The sequence below is a fragment of the Momordica charantia genome (genome assembly GCF_013281855.1).
Source record: "Momordica charantia cultivar OHB3-1 chromosome 3 unlocalized genomic scaffold, Mcharantia_2.0 BLBB01000003.1, whole genome shotgun sequence".
Taxonomy (NCBI): Eukaryota; Viridiplantae; Streptophyta; class Magnoliopsida; order Cucurbitales; family Cucurbitaceae; genus Momordica; species Momordica charantia.
This window is the reverse complement of record NW_028275161.1, coordinates 18,386,851-18,400,169: the sequence shown is the minus strand read 5'-3', so window position 1 is coordinate 18,400,169 and position 13,319 is coordinate 18,386,851. Positions and strand designations below refer to the sequence as shown.

Below are 13,319 nucleotides of genomic sequence, written 5' to 3'. Positions count from 1 at the left end.
TTAATACAAAAGCTTTTTTGGAAGTAACACTCTTGCCCGATCATCTGTCTCCTAACTCCATTTATATTGTTCAACACATTTGTATCCTTTTTTAATAATTTCTTTTTAAATATAATATAATCATTCAAACAAGTAAAATATTAATATTAGTTATCATAGAACGTAATATTAATATTAATGTAAGTTCAAACGTAGCTAGGTGATAAGACAATGATTATTGTCACTAAATCTTAGTGATTCTTAACTTTCTTCAAAAAGTTGAGAATCAATCCAAAAAAATTGGACGAAGATGAGATAGTTGGAGATTCAATTATAGTAGTTTTAATCTTTTTCTAATTGATTTTAACATCTTAAGAGAATTTTAAAAACTAAGATAACATTTTGATTATACTAAGAAAAATAAGCAAATAAATAGTAAACCAAATCTATTTCAACCAGAAAAATATGAACAAAACTTATAAGACAAATATAAATATCAAGTCAACTTATTTAATAATAGTATAAATTCATGAGTAATTAACAAATAAGTTAAACTTTATAATAATATTATAATGTGAAAAAAATAATAACAAATAAAATCATAAACCATTTGAGCTATGCTGGGTTTGACGGGATATTGATGGTTAGTATAATAAATTTCATCCCTGTTAGATTTTGAGATGGATGGACTAAATAATATGTTATATAACCTTTAATCCATTAGCTTACTCAATCCCAAATGAAAGTAATATTGAACTTTTTAATTCTAACGCGATCTCCAAAATTTATGGATTAATTTTCCTAAAGCTGTGTGAATGCGATACCGTTAAAGCCAATTGCGAACCGCCAACTGCCAAAACCGTTGAGCTTTTTTGCGTGCCAGCGCCAGGACGACGGCCCCTATAAATTGATTCTCCGTTGTCTCAGGAGCCACCACGCTATTAAAATTCTCCATTTTTCTGACACCCGTTTTCTCCCAACTGAGATTCACCGGGAAAGAAAAATGGCGGATCTCAACGCCTCTCAGAATGGAGCTTCTGTCACTGTTACTGAAAATCAATCGGCTCTCATCTTCTTAGGCACTGGGTGTTCCAGCGCCGTCCCCAATGCAATGTGCCTCATCCAGCCCTCTGATCCCCCTTGCCGCATCTGTTCCCAGGCCCTCTCCGTTCCACCCGAGAAAAACCCTAATTACAGGTCATTTGCTTGCTTGGCTTTCACTTTCTTTAGTTCAATTGAAGCCTTGTGTTTCTCGTCTTAGTATAGGAGTAGTGGGCTTCTGTGTCTAGATCGCGCATTGCTCCTTTTCGGCTGGAGTTTTGTTTCTCTTCTTTCCTTGGATGCTTCTGAACGTGGGATTCGAGGAATGTAGTTTGATCTTGGCGTGTTAATTATTTGTGGACTGTTTGATAATTATCATTATTTTAGATCTGGGGCTAATGTTTTTGGATTTATGGAGAACCTAATGTGCTGTATGGAAAATGGATTTGTACGTCTGTATTTCCCAGTTGGGGAAATTTAGTTTAATTTTTTTCATGGGGATATTGTGCTCGAGCCTCGAGTCAGGAGTGGAAGATGGAGAAATTCCAAAGGCCAACACGTGAATCTGGAACAGTGATTAAGATAGGTTGAATTAATGTTTTTGAATATAATGATTTCGGAATTCATTTCTTTCCGGCTTCCACTTTTTCTTTCTGTCTCAATTTCCTTTCTTCCCAACATCAGTAAATGAACGGATGAGTGGTACCTTTACAATTGTATGTTTTTACGTCAAATTTGCTCACATGTAGCACTCTTTGTTTCTCTGTGTATTGTCCTAGGCATGCGGACTTAATTCTTTTTTTATTTATGGTTTATTGATTTGCAGGTGCAATACGTCTCTTCTTATTGACTATTGCCAAGCGGATGGCAGCCACCATTATATTTTAATTGATGTTGGGAAGACATTTAGGGAGCAAGTACTTCGATGGTTTACTCACCATAGGATTCCGAGAGTGGATTCAGTAAGTTGTCTCTGTGCACCTGTTCTTATTATGTCTAAAATCCATTATGTTATCGTGGGATAGATTTCCTTTGAGAATTGATATTGATAGCAGAGAACACGTAGTCACTAAAATGTATGACTCAAATTCTCATCGCCGAATGTAAGAATTGAATAGAATTTTAGTTGTCTTTTAAAATCATGGATTTATACTGACTACATACTATTTATATCAAGTTTCTCAACATTGCCAAGAATGATTTGTATAAATTGTCCTTGTTAGCTTTTGTCTTTATGGTTTATCTTTTTATTTTTTATTTTTTCTTCTCACTCCTTCGAGATTTGTATCTTTGAACAATATATCAAGTTTCTCATTGTCAAATGTGCATCGGTGGTTTTCTTGAGATTAGTTGAGATATTTTTAAGCTGGTCCAGACACATGGTTATAAGCTTCCTTCCAAAAAGTTTCCACAGTTTTACAAATTTTTTAAGTTGTTATTGTTCTAAAAACTTAATAAATTTGTAAAATTGTGGGAAAGTTTTTGAACGAAGTATGTTAGTGCTCAGCAGCGAGAATCTAGCCTTTGAGTAGTGCTTGTGCTTTGTAGGTGATCAATTCCAAGCTATAAACTTTCTCTACAACAATCAATAACTTGTGTTGTATGGAAATTCATTTCATGGACATAAGTGGCTCCCCACTGAAAAAAGCAAGTAGTTTATCTTAGTGCCTGCTTTTTAATCTTTATTTAACTGATTGTGTGCTATGAATCAAAATTATGGTTTTTAAAATACAGAAAGATTGCTTTGTCTGGAGAAGGAATACCTGAAATAATATTGTATTTCTCCAGATTATATTGACTCATGAACATGCCGATGCGATTCTTGGGCTGGATGATATACGTGCAGTGCAACCTTTTAGCCCTGTAAATGATATTGATCCCACACCAATTTACCTAACTCATCATTCGATGGAAAGGTTATTATAACCATCCTTTCTTACATTGTTTTAGTTTTATCTAATAAGATACTACATACCCTGATTACTACAGCCAAGGATTTTCTGTGCCTTTATTTTGGTGCATAAACATGTGTGACCCTCTGATGCCTTGGTATAGTCTTGCTTGATGCTTCATTTCTTTGAGATTCTTTGAAATTGCCGTTTCATGTAATTTGTTGTTCTATTAACTGGTACAACCTCTCTCTTCCATCTATCTATCTATATACCTTTATTTTTAGAGCATAAACATGTGTTACCTTGGAATGGAACCTTGGCATTCTTGCTTGCTGCTTCTTCTCTTCAATAATTTTTGACATTCCATGTAATTTATTTAATTCTCTTAGGCGGTAACAACTTGACTTCATTGTCATGCTTTCTCTTTAATCTTTTAGGCAGAAATGGCTCAATATTGCTCAACTGAACATAGAGGATGCTTACTTATGGATAAATAAAAACTTTAGATATATATAAACATGTATAGATGATGAAGGTCTATAAATATTTGACTTCTAGGATTCTGAGTGTACAGGTATATGAAATAGAGAGAGAAGTGAATACTGTTGTTGTGCTCGTTTGAACATCTTAGTCATATGTGAGAAAAGAATGACTACTGGTTCTTGTCTTTCCAATACATGATTAAGGGACAGAATACTGGACTGGAATAGCCGAGTCAAAACTTTTGTCAATTTGCATTGTTGCATGCACCTCAGTTGCTATCTAATTTGTAATTTTTTTTACAGTATTTCAGTGAAGTTTCCTTACCTAGTCCAAAAGAAACTTAGAGAAGGCCAAGAAGTGAGGCGTGTGGCACAGCTTGACTGGAAGATAATCGAAGATCATCATGAGAAGCCCTTTGTCGCATCAGGCTTACAATTTACTCCTTTGCCTGTCAGTTTTTCATACTTACTTGGGACATAATTCTCTTTTTCATTATATTTCTTTTTACAACTAACTGGAAATTTTCTAAATGTAGGTTATGCATGGAGAAGATTATGTATGTTTGGGGTTTCTTTTTGGTGAAAAATATAGAGTAGCATATTTTTCTGACGTCTCACGGATTCCTGCAAGCACAGAACATGGTGAGTATGGGTCTTGTCAACTTTGTTTTCTGTATACATTCGTTCTTTGCTCCTTTCGTGAATGTTTCTCATCAAAAGCTTCTAGAAGAGTCTTTTAATCTGAGGCATCTAATCTTGGCTTGAGGAACCCCGAGGATTGATCTTGAATATAATGGTTCTTGGATTTAACCAAGTGGTCGTGGATTCAAAATTCTATTTCATGAGTTTGATGATATCGAAGTGCTGAATATGGATGTATTTAGAGACACAAGAATGATATTGGTAATTAGGATTACATTAAGAATTCAAGAACATTAATATGAGATGGCTTCCTATTATGTTGGAGATTTCAAGAGCTACGCTTATACTTTACCTGTTTTTCTATTAGACCCTTTAAACAGTTCTTTAATATTTTAGTTCATGTACAAGTCAAACCTTTCGACCAGAGTTTATCAGAATTTTTTTACTATCTAGCTGTATGTTGCACCTCTATGGATCTTTACCATCGTACTCTAGTTCAGAATCTTTTAACTTGCACTAGCTTTCTCCGATTTTGCATCAAACTAGATTAAGACTGAGGGTAAGTTTGAAGAATTTTTTATTTTATTTTTTAGCATGAGATAGAGACATGATACTTTCATGGACAACAGTAACACATGACACAATATGTGTAAAAATTCTAATAAACTTTCGAAACGTTAGTACAAAGACTTCATGTCTTAAAAAACTTCCTTGAGAAAGTTTCAAAAAACTTTAGTGTATAACTAGCGAAGTAGGATCTCATTGATCTCACTAGGGGAATTGTAGAAATTGTTATCGGTATATAAACTATCTTTCTGAGAAGCAGAAAGGATCTCATTTTCAGTTTTTGGGTGGTCAGAACTTACAAGGAAAAGGCAAGTTCTTCGGCTTTGTGGGATTTTTACTATCTTGGGGGAAGTCTGGATTACAAGAAACGGAAGGTTCTAAAGTATTGAGGGATTTTGGGGGAGGTTTGGGTTCTTCTCTTCTGGCCTACATTTTGGAGTATTCCCCCTACCACCACCTGACCCCGGCGAGACTCCCACTTATTTTCTTTTCTTTTCTTTTTATTTCTTCTGGCCTCGAGCCTCTTTTTGTGTAATTTATTTTAGTTTTTTTTTATTTCCACCTTTTGAAAACCGAAAGCTTGTATGGGAACCTATCACTAATCTTAAATTCTTATATCTCATTATTTATACTGGGTTCGCAGTTATTTCAATAAATGGAGCTGGACGGCTGGATCTTCTTATCCTGGACACACTATATAAGGTCAGTATACATCTGAATAAGTCATCCAAAACTACCAATTCTACTGCAACTGAAGTTTTATGCAGACACTAATAACTATTATTTGTTTATTCTTCTGGAAGTAACTGGCAACACAATAATGTGTATATATATATATATATATAAATTTTTTTTTTAAAGAACGTATAAGAAATTCTGTCTTTTGGGAAAGAAATGTTGTACTTAACTTTGTGGGTTTCATTGACTGCAGAATGGATCCCATAACACTCACTTTTGCTTCCCACAGGTTTGTCATTAATTATTGTGCATATTAAATTTGTTGGAATTCCTTGCACGCATGGTATACTAACGAGAGCTTTTGCAGACCTTGGAAGCTGTAAAGAAGCTAAATCCAAAACGAGCCATGTTAATTGGAATGACTCATGAATTTGATCACCAGAAGGACAACGAATTCCTGCTTAACTGGTCCAAAAGGTGACATAACTCTTGATTTTTGACATTTATAGCTATTCCCAAGCGTCTAGGTTTTAGTGAGAGAGATTTTGTTCTAGGGAAGTTAAAAACAGAAATAAATTGTTGGGGTTCACAATCATGGTTGGCCTAGTGGTCAAATGTGTTTGAAGTCGAAGAATCAAACAGTGGAAGTATTCTTTAAGATTACTGGGCCAAGAATTTTCAAATTTTAGACGCCAATCGTTTGGTTTTTATTTTATTCAGGGAAGGAATTCCAGTGCAGCTTGCTCACGATGGTTTAAGAATCCCTGTAGGCCTTTAAACAGGTGATGTATTCCCCTTGAAACTCCTGGGTCTTCTTACAACGACTCATTCTTTTCTTTTCTTTTTATAAATTCTGATTATACTCCATGTCTTTTAAACCAACCCCACCCCTCCAAGAAAAGAAAAAAAGAAGGAATGAAAGATGACAATGAAAATTAAAATTAAAAAAATCAACTTGCTAAGATGAGATTTCTTCCTAAATACTAAAGCTCAAGAAATTACAAATATGCTCTCCCGAAGTCATTGTTGGACAATAGTGACTTAAATTTCAAACCAGAGAACACCATCTGGAAGGTTGGAAGAAAAAAGAATCTCTAAGATTTCGTTTACACCATCACTCGCTTCTTAAGAAAACACTAACCCCTCAAAAACACGACTCCTAAACTAGTTGCATCTATATATTAAACCGAATGATTTTAACTTTTATCTTTTAACCTTTCCTACCTAAAATGCGCTCTTAAGCAATTGAATGATATTATCAAGAAGGTCATTCAGGCCATCTCCTAAAACCAACATCCATCGGAGATGGCACTTGATGGTACTACTGCTAAGAATCTGGAAGTAAAGAACTTGACGGTACTACTGCTAAGAATCTGGAAGTAAAGAACGGGTGCTGGAGAATTGACAAGTTACTTATTTATTGCATATAATATTCTGAAATCATGGTTTGAAGTATAAATCATGCTGTGTTGCATGTGAATTGATGAGTATTTATACACAACAAACACTCCATAATTTTTCAAAATTGGTGCCTGGGCACTTTGAAGCCTCCCTATTGAGTCTCCAATGATAGTTTGAGTTTCTAATCCAAAAATAGAAATAAAAATAGTTCATGAGGCTAGTCCTTTTAACTTGCATGTATGGTTAAGTTTTCAATGATACAAAAACTTGAACATTCTGTGTGCAGGTCTATATGAACCATGAGTGAACGAATACCAGATTGATATAAGAGTACATCATCCCATGTGTTTTGGGAGAATACAATAATATTCTTTTTTGAAACTAGACGATGGACGTTCTCGATGGGTATGGCTACGGTGGTATTTGACACTTGAGAGTGACTGAAGAAGAATTGACAGGCTATTAAGAAGGTTTTTTTTTTTTCAGTACCTTACTGATCGTATTATTTTGGCCATCATCAGCATCAGGTGATTAAAATGATTTTTTTAGAAGCTAGGCGTGGAAAGTGAACAGTTCGTTGTGGAGTTAGAATTGTAAACGTTCAATAAAACTTGAAACCCTGTACAAAATTTAGCAGCAATATATCTAGCTAAAGGCAGTTTCTTCCCTGCCTTGATTGTTCTTGTTTAAGAAATTTGCCTCGTTTGTTCTGTGTGAAATGGTACAAAGTTTTGAATGCAAGAGATATAACAGAAAACAATACCCATTATCGAATTCAAATTTGAAAGTTCTCTAGTGTCATTTTTTCTTTTTCAAGCCCAACAAATTAGGAGTATGCGGGTTTGAACCTCCAACCTTGAAGAGAGGAGTAGACGTCAATTACTATTGATCTATACTTGCTTGGCTCTCATACCTTGATTAACTCTTGTTAACCATTTTTTTTTTTTTTTTTAAGTTCTAATATCTTTTGGAAGAGGCAAGTATGACTCTGTGAAGGCACTTTCAAACTGAAATTTTATAATTTTATTGAAATCTTCATAGGCAGATTCTTAAAATAGTGGTAACTGAAAGATGCATAACTACGCTTTTGTAATTTTAATTGATGATTTCAGTTTCTAAATGTTGAAAGTTCATAAAAAAACAAACAACGTGAAGGATACGTGCAAATTGTGCAGGTTGAATATTCAATTGAACATTCAATCATAATTCAAGCCAGTATGAAAAGAACAATTGACTTGACTGGAATTTTAAGCCACTGTGTTTTGGTTTTAAAATCAAATGTCAGACACCCATTTTCCAGAAAACAGGTAAAAATTCCAAGGCTTTATTAGTTTTTTATTTGGCACTTCTTCCAGAAGCTGACGAAGACAGAATTAAAGAAGACCAAGCAAGTCCCCAAGTCACCTAAAAAACTCATCTTTCTTAAACCCTTTTTTCTAAAGTGCTTTCCTTCAACTTTTGTTCTATGGGATTCTCTTCAAAAGCTGAAAACTTTAAGACAGAGGAGATGGAGTGCTCTGTGCCTTTTAATGACAGAGAATTGAGTATTAGCTTTCTTGTATTCAAGCCTATGGTAATGGTTGTAGATGACTTTATTGAAGCTCTGAAAGAATTCTCTTTCTTCACCAAAAATCTTGGCTGCATCCAGAGTTCTGTACTGAAGAGCATCCATGGGAATATGGTAAATTCACACAACACATCTAGATTTATCTTCTTGCAGCAGCTTAAATTTTGATCATCAGTATAATATCATCATCACTAATTGGCTTTGACCACTTCAGATCATATGGTGTGGAACTTGGGCAAAGAGATCAATTCAAAACACAGAATCATTAACTGAAGAACTGGTAAGAGAAAATTTTCAGTCACCCCATTTGTAATTTACATCTGTTTTCTTCATCTCAATGACTTGATCAGCTTGCTCATCTGCAGCTTCAAAACTTAACAAATATGTCAGACATGGCAAGCTTAACCGATCTTAGTTTCTTCGACGCGTATGCGGGCGATTCGATGGACGGTTCCTCGGTCGCAAAGTTTTCGAGTAATAGTACCATATCAATGATCTCAGCAGCTGCAAAGTCTGGTGATATAGATGATCTATCCTATGCTTGTTTGGCGATTTTTAAGTCTCGGTTTCGAAAGATGGAAGGCGTAAAGTCTGGAATTTGCTTGAAATGCGAAAGTAGGCCGAGCGTTGTTTCGCTATACGTGTGGAATTCTTTGTTTAACTGTTACTCTTGGATCTTGAACTCGGATCATATGAAGTCAATGTTGCCTTATTTGGATCGTTTCCCTCAGCTTTGTGTTAAATATGACATGTTTCAAGTGGTGGATGTAACTGTAAGTGATCATACAAATACTATTCCTTATTTTCAGTATTTGGTACCTCAGCATATGTTGGATAATGATCAAGACAAAAGAATAAAGTCTTGTGTGATGTGAAATCAATGACAAAGATACTACAATCACCGCTTCTCCTTTTGGCCGTGGTCTCTCTTTTTTCGCACGAATCTTTCTTTTCGAACTTGAAAAAAACTTCTTCTTTCACATATCTTTTGGTGTCGATCAATGATAAACATTTATCACTGGTAAACATTGATAGCTGTCTATCACCGATAGACGTGTGATACATCATTCTATCAGATCATTGATAAATGTCCACCCTACAAAATTGTCGTATTTGCAAAATTTTATTTCTTGTACTATATTCTTTTGCCCCTTCCCGACTATCAGAAAATAAAGATATAGTTAATACATTCAAGATAATTATGTATTTACAAAATACCGTTTCAATTCATCCTATTTCTTCATGTGATATGGTTCTGAAGGATGAACCGGATATGGATAGTTCCAATAAGATTTCATTCTTGAACAAAAATCCATTTATTTATTTATTTAATCTATTCCATAATCGAAACAGGATGGGAAAAATATTAAAATGACAAATATGGCAAAACTATCTGTCAGCTCAGTATAATTTTTCTACATTATATAGATTAGGATCGTCAGAGAGTGAAATAGGATCTTATAAACTATTTTTAAGAATTGATAACTAAATAACTTTTAAATGTTTATGTTATTATATCATGGTGAAATTTCCATTTACAAACTCATAAAAGATAGATTTTTTTTTTCTTTTTTATAATCTAAAAAACAGGTCATCCACGTGAATAAATCAACAAACCAATAAAATGGAGAGAAAAAAAAAACTCTTAGAAAAATAGATATCTAAATATACTTCCACTAATTTTACCTTCTTATTTTGACTTTGGTTGGAAACTTATCATGTTACAATACCATTTTAATATCATAATGTAGGTTTATTAAACTAGCTATGACTATGTCTATGAAAATTATTTGTTGAAAAAATTAAGATTAAAAATTATGATACTTAATTATATTGTAATGTAACATAGTCAAAAATATAATTGGAGATTTAAGTTGCAAATTCAGGGGCAATTAAAGTACTTTTACTATTTACCTATATATTTGTTTCTTTTTTTTTTCTTCAAAATTTTGTGATATATTCAATATGCTTGGGCTATTGTTTCAAAAAAAAAAAAAAATGCTTGGGTTATTGGCCTATTACTAGGGCTTCTTGTGAACGGTGATATTTTGGCCCATTTATTTGTAAACTAAATGCACCCTAAAATCTATTAATATTGTTTGATTTACGAACATAATTATTCTTATAAATTGTACTTAAAAAAAAGTATTCTTATAAATTTCACATTACAAAGGCTATTCAATATGAGGAGATTTTTTTTTTCCTTTTTTCCGTGTGGGGATTCGAATCCATGAACGTTTTGGTCAGAGATAGGTACCAATTACTGTTGAGCTAAGTTTAGATTGGCAGGAATTGTTTTTTTGGTACACCAAGTCATCTGGAATTTTGACTTGAAGGTTATTGGTGTTTTAATGAGTTGAGTTAGGTTCAAATCGGTATATTACAAATGTGAGATGTAAATATAAATTCAGTAAGCCCGTAGCTTGAGATAACCAAATTTACGTAATATTAGGGAGTGAGATTGTCGCGTGCCATGCAACCCTCTCGCCCAAAGAACATATGGCTGGACTTCAGCTAATTGGCCACACCCATACGAGGGTCTGGTCAGCTCATCTTGGTCCTCCAATGCTAGAGTCTCAGTTTGGCTCCGACCCGAAAAATGCAGGTATGGTTAATAGAGGATCCACTAATTAAATTACCCATCAGTGAAAAACTTATTGCCTTACACGTATAGAATGTCAAGTAGCAGGACAACGTGTCTCAAAACTCAACTATAAGAAGCGAAGTTCATTATGTACAAAGGTATGCAATTCGTCTGCAATCTAATTAAGTTCGTCTCGACACTAGTTCGGACTAACTTAAATTTTGGAATGTACGTGGTCGAACGACACATTAGTGCAAGATTTTATCTGCAAGTTCACCACATATACGAAGCTTTCATGTGCATCACCCCATCTAACACATTGCAAAAATAGACTTAGCTCCACAAGTATAAGTTTTACTCAAATATTAAAAAAGGATTTGCTTTTACAATTTAACTAGTTAATATTGATTTGACTAACCCAAACATTTATTTTCACTTTTTAAAATTATTAATCATTTGCATCCCCAAGTTCTTGGGATGGGAAAGAAAGGCCAATGCCTTAAACTTCACAAAACAAAGTCAGATCATAAGATTCAGGTCAGCTGGGGCTTTGGCTTAGGGTTTCTCCCATTGGAACTTGCTTTTCAATTATTTTAGATTCTTAATTATAAGTTATTTGCATTATTTATTCTGTTTAATTGTCACTTGGTTCATGCACCAAACACACTTTTATTTATTTATTTATTTATTAGGATCCTACAAATTCAAAGTCATTCTTCAATCTTCACAATATATTCAATAAAGTTGGTGCAAATTTGGTCTCTTATATATTATTAAATATGGCCACAGCTGTGTTCTTTTAAGCCACCATTTCCATAGTGAATTACATCTACTAATTAGCTGGTTTTCTAACTAATGTTTTGTAAAATTTTGTTTAAATTAAATTTCCTACTTTTTAATTATCTCTATTTTTTATTGTTCCTCATAATACTTGAAAAACTTACTCAAGTTGAACTCAACCATAAATACTTTAAAATTAATGAGCAAGAATGGAATTTTAATGCCATATAATATATTTTTTTTTAGAACAACAAATTGGGGGTAGGGATATGAACTTCCAACCAAAAAAAATAGTGGACAGTACTATCTTTAAATAGTAGCAAAGTTCACAATACGAGCTCAAAATTCCTACTCATCTTTTCAATTCAATTCAACCCTCGTTTGAAGAAAGAAAAGAAGATAATGACTTATTATTATAATATATTGAGCAATAATTAGCATACACAAAAGAAACATGATGAGAAAAATTGAAGTTTCAAAATTTTCAACAAACCCAAAAGTGTTAAAAAAGAAAAAAAAAAAAGACTGATGGGTTTGGAGAGAATAATAATGAAGCCAACCCCACAACCCCTTTTCTTTTGGGGTGCTATCATTAGAGATAGTGCCCTACATTGTCACCATTCCATTCATCATTTTTACAATTTCTTTTTTTTTTCTTTAAATGAAGAACAAAAAAATAAATAATAAATAAAAAAAAGGAGAAAAAGTTTAAACTTTGCTGAATATGCATCCAAATTACACAACCTTTTTATACAGAATTGGGCATTCCCAAGTCCCACACCTCAGAAATTGAGAGCTCAACCAAACCTCATGTGCTTCTCTTTTATAACTCAAAAGGCCATTCTTTTCAAGCAACAAGAAACAAGATTGCACAAATCTCAACCCAACAGCCTTGCCTTGTTGGTCAGGATAAGAGGAAAACGACAACACGTGTCTGTAGACCGATGGCAGTATTTCGTCACCCATATCGAGTTTTTGTTACTTTTGTGCCAAAAATATATAATAACATTGACATCGTAACAACGTTAAGAATTCAAAAAACAAGACGAACAAAAAGAAGAGAACCTTAGTTTGATTCAAATTACTTACCTAAGCACTATGCATGTCACTTCATTATTCGAGTTTATAATATTCATTGGAATAATTTCAAAATACTATTAATTGAGTAACATCCAACATCAAATATTACCAAAAAATCTCTACTATATGGATGCTATATCTCTCTCCAACAGGTTTATCATCTGCAGTGGTAGCTTTCAAATTTAAAGCCATTGCTGAGGGAGTGATGAGACAAAGTCCAGAGGCTGTCTGGGAATCAAGGAATTTACAAAAGCATCAGACCAAGAGATTCAGAAGGCAGTGTGGGCCTGGGGCCCATTTCAGAGCTTATCAAGAAAGGAAAAAAAAAAAAAATCTGCATTTATCACAATTCAAGAGGGGGGGCCATTGGAATCTGAGTCAAGAGTGGGTAAATTTTGCTTTCAACCTTTCATTTTCATTTTGATGCAGACATCTCATTTCATTTAAGCTTTTTACCACTCTGTAAAGTACCATCACTTTTGTTTGATTCCCTCTCATTGCCTTCTTCAAGAGGGAAACAAATTACATCAATGAATAAAGTTGGCATGGAAACAATCCATCTGTTTCATCTCTCACTCATGCATGCAATGCATATACATTTTCTTGAGGTTAACTCGGACTACTAC

The 13,319-nt window shown here is 33.8% G+C and overlaps 2 protein-coding genes across 2 annotated transcripts; both read left to right on the top strand.

The window, feature by feature from the left end:
- The first annotated feature begins 851 nt into the window (after positions 1–851).
- LOC111010954 (putative hydrolase C777.06c) lies at positions 852–7,376 on the top strand. Its single transcript, XM_022284549.2, has 10 exons — positions 852–1,176; positions 1,847–1,982; positions 2,809–2,936; positions 3,698–3,845; positions 3,931–4,036; positions 5,247–5,305; positions 5,535–5,570; positions 5,649–5,758; positions 6,002–6,063; positions 6,969–7,376. Exons 1-9 carry the CDS (start codon positions 983–985, stop codon positions 6,057–6,059), a joined length of 975 nt encoding a protein of 324 aa, XP_022140241.1. The 5' UTR covers positions 852–982; the 3' UTR covers positions 6,060–6,063; positions 6,969–7,376.
- Positions 7,377–7,530: 154 nt separating this feature from the next.
- LOC111010955 (uncharacterized) lies at positions 7,531–9,163 on the top strand. Its single transcript, XM_022284550.2, has 3 exons — positions 7,531–8,363; positions 8,464–8,529; positions 8,615–9,163. The coding sequence occupies exons 1-3, from the start codon at positions 8,148–8,150 to the stop codon at positions 9,122–9,124; spliced, it is 792 nt and encodes a 263-aa protein (XP_022140242.1). The 5' UTR covers positions 7,531–8,147; the 3' UTR covers positions 9,125–9,163.
- Positions 9,164–13,319: the final 4,156 nt, after the last annotated feature.

Bases quoted from the DNA above. Each gene is read 5' to 3' on its own strand.
- LOC111010954 (XM_022284549.2), top strand. From the start codon at position 983: ATGGCGGATCTCAACGCCTCTCAGAATGGAGCTTCTGTCACTGTTACT. The intron at 1,983-2,808 runs GTAAGTTGTCTC...GTATTTCTCCAG, and splicing joins GGATTCCGAGAGTGGATTCA to ATTATATTGACTCATGAACA. The intron at 5,306-5,534 runs GTCAGTATACAT...CATTGACTGCAG, and splicing joins TCCTGGACACACTATATAAG to AATGGATCCCATAACACTCA.
- LOC111010955 (XM_022284550.2), top strand. From the start codon at position 8,148: ATGGGATTCTCTTCAAAAGCTGAAAACTTTAAGACAGAGGAGATGGAG. The intron at 8,364-8,463 runs GTAAATTCACAC...TGACCACTTCAG, and splicing joins AGAGCATCCATGGGAATATG to ATCATATGGTGTGGAACTTG. The intron at 8,530-8,614 runs GTAAGAGAAAAT...GCTCATCTGCAG, and splicing joins AATCATTAACTGAAGAACTG to CTTCAAAACTTAACAAATAT.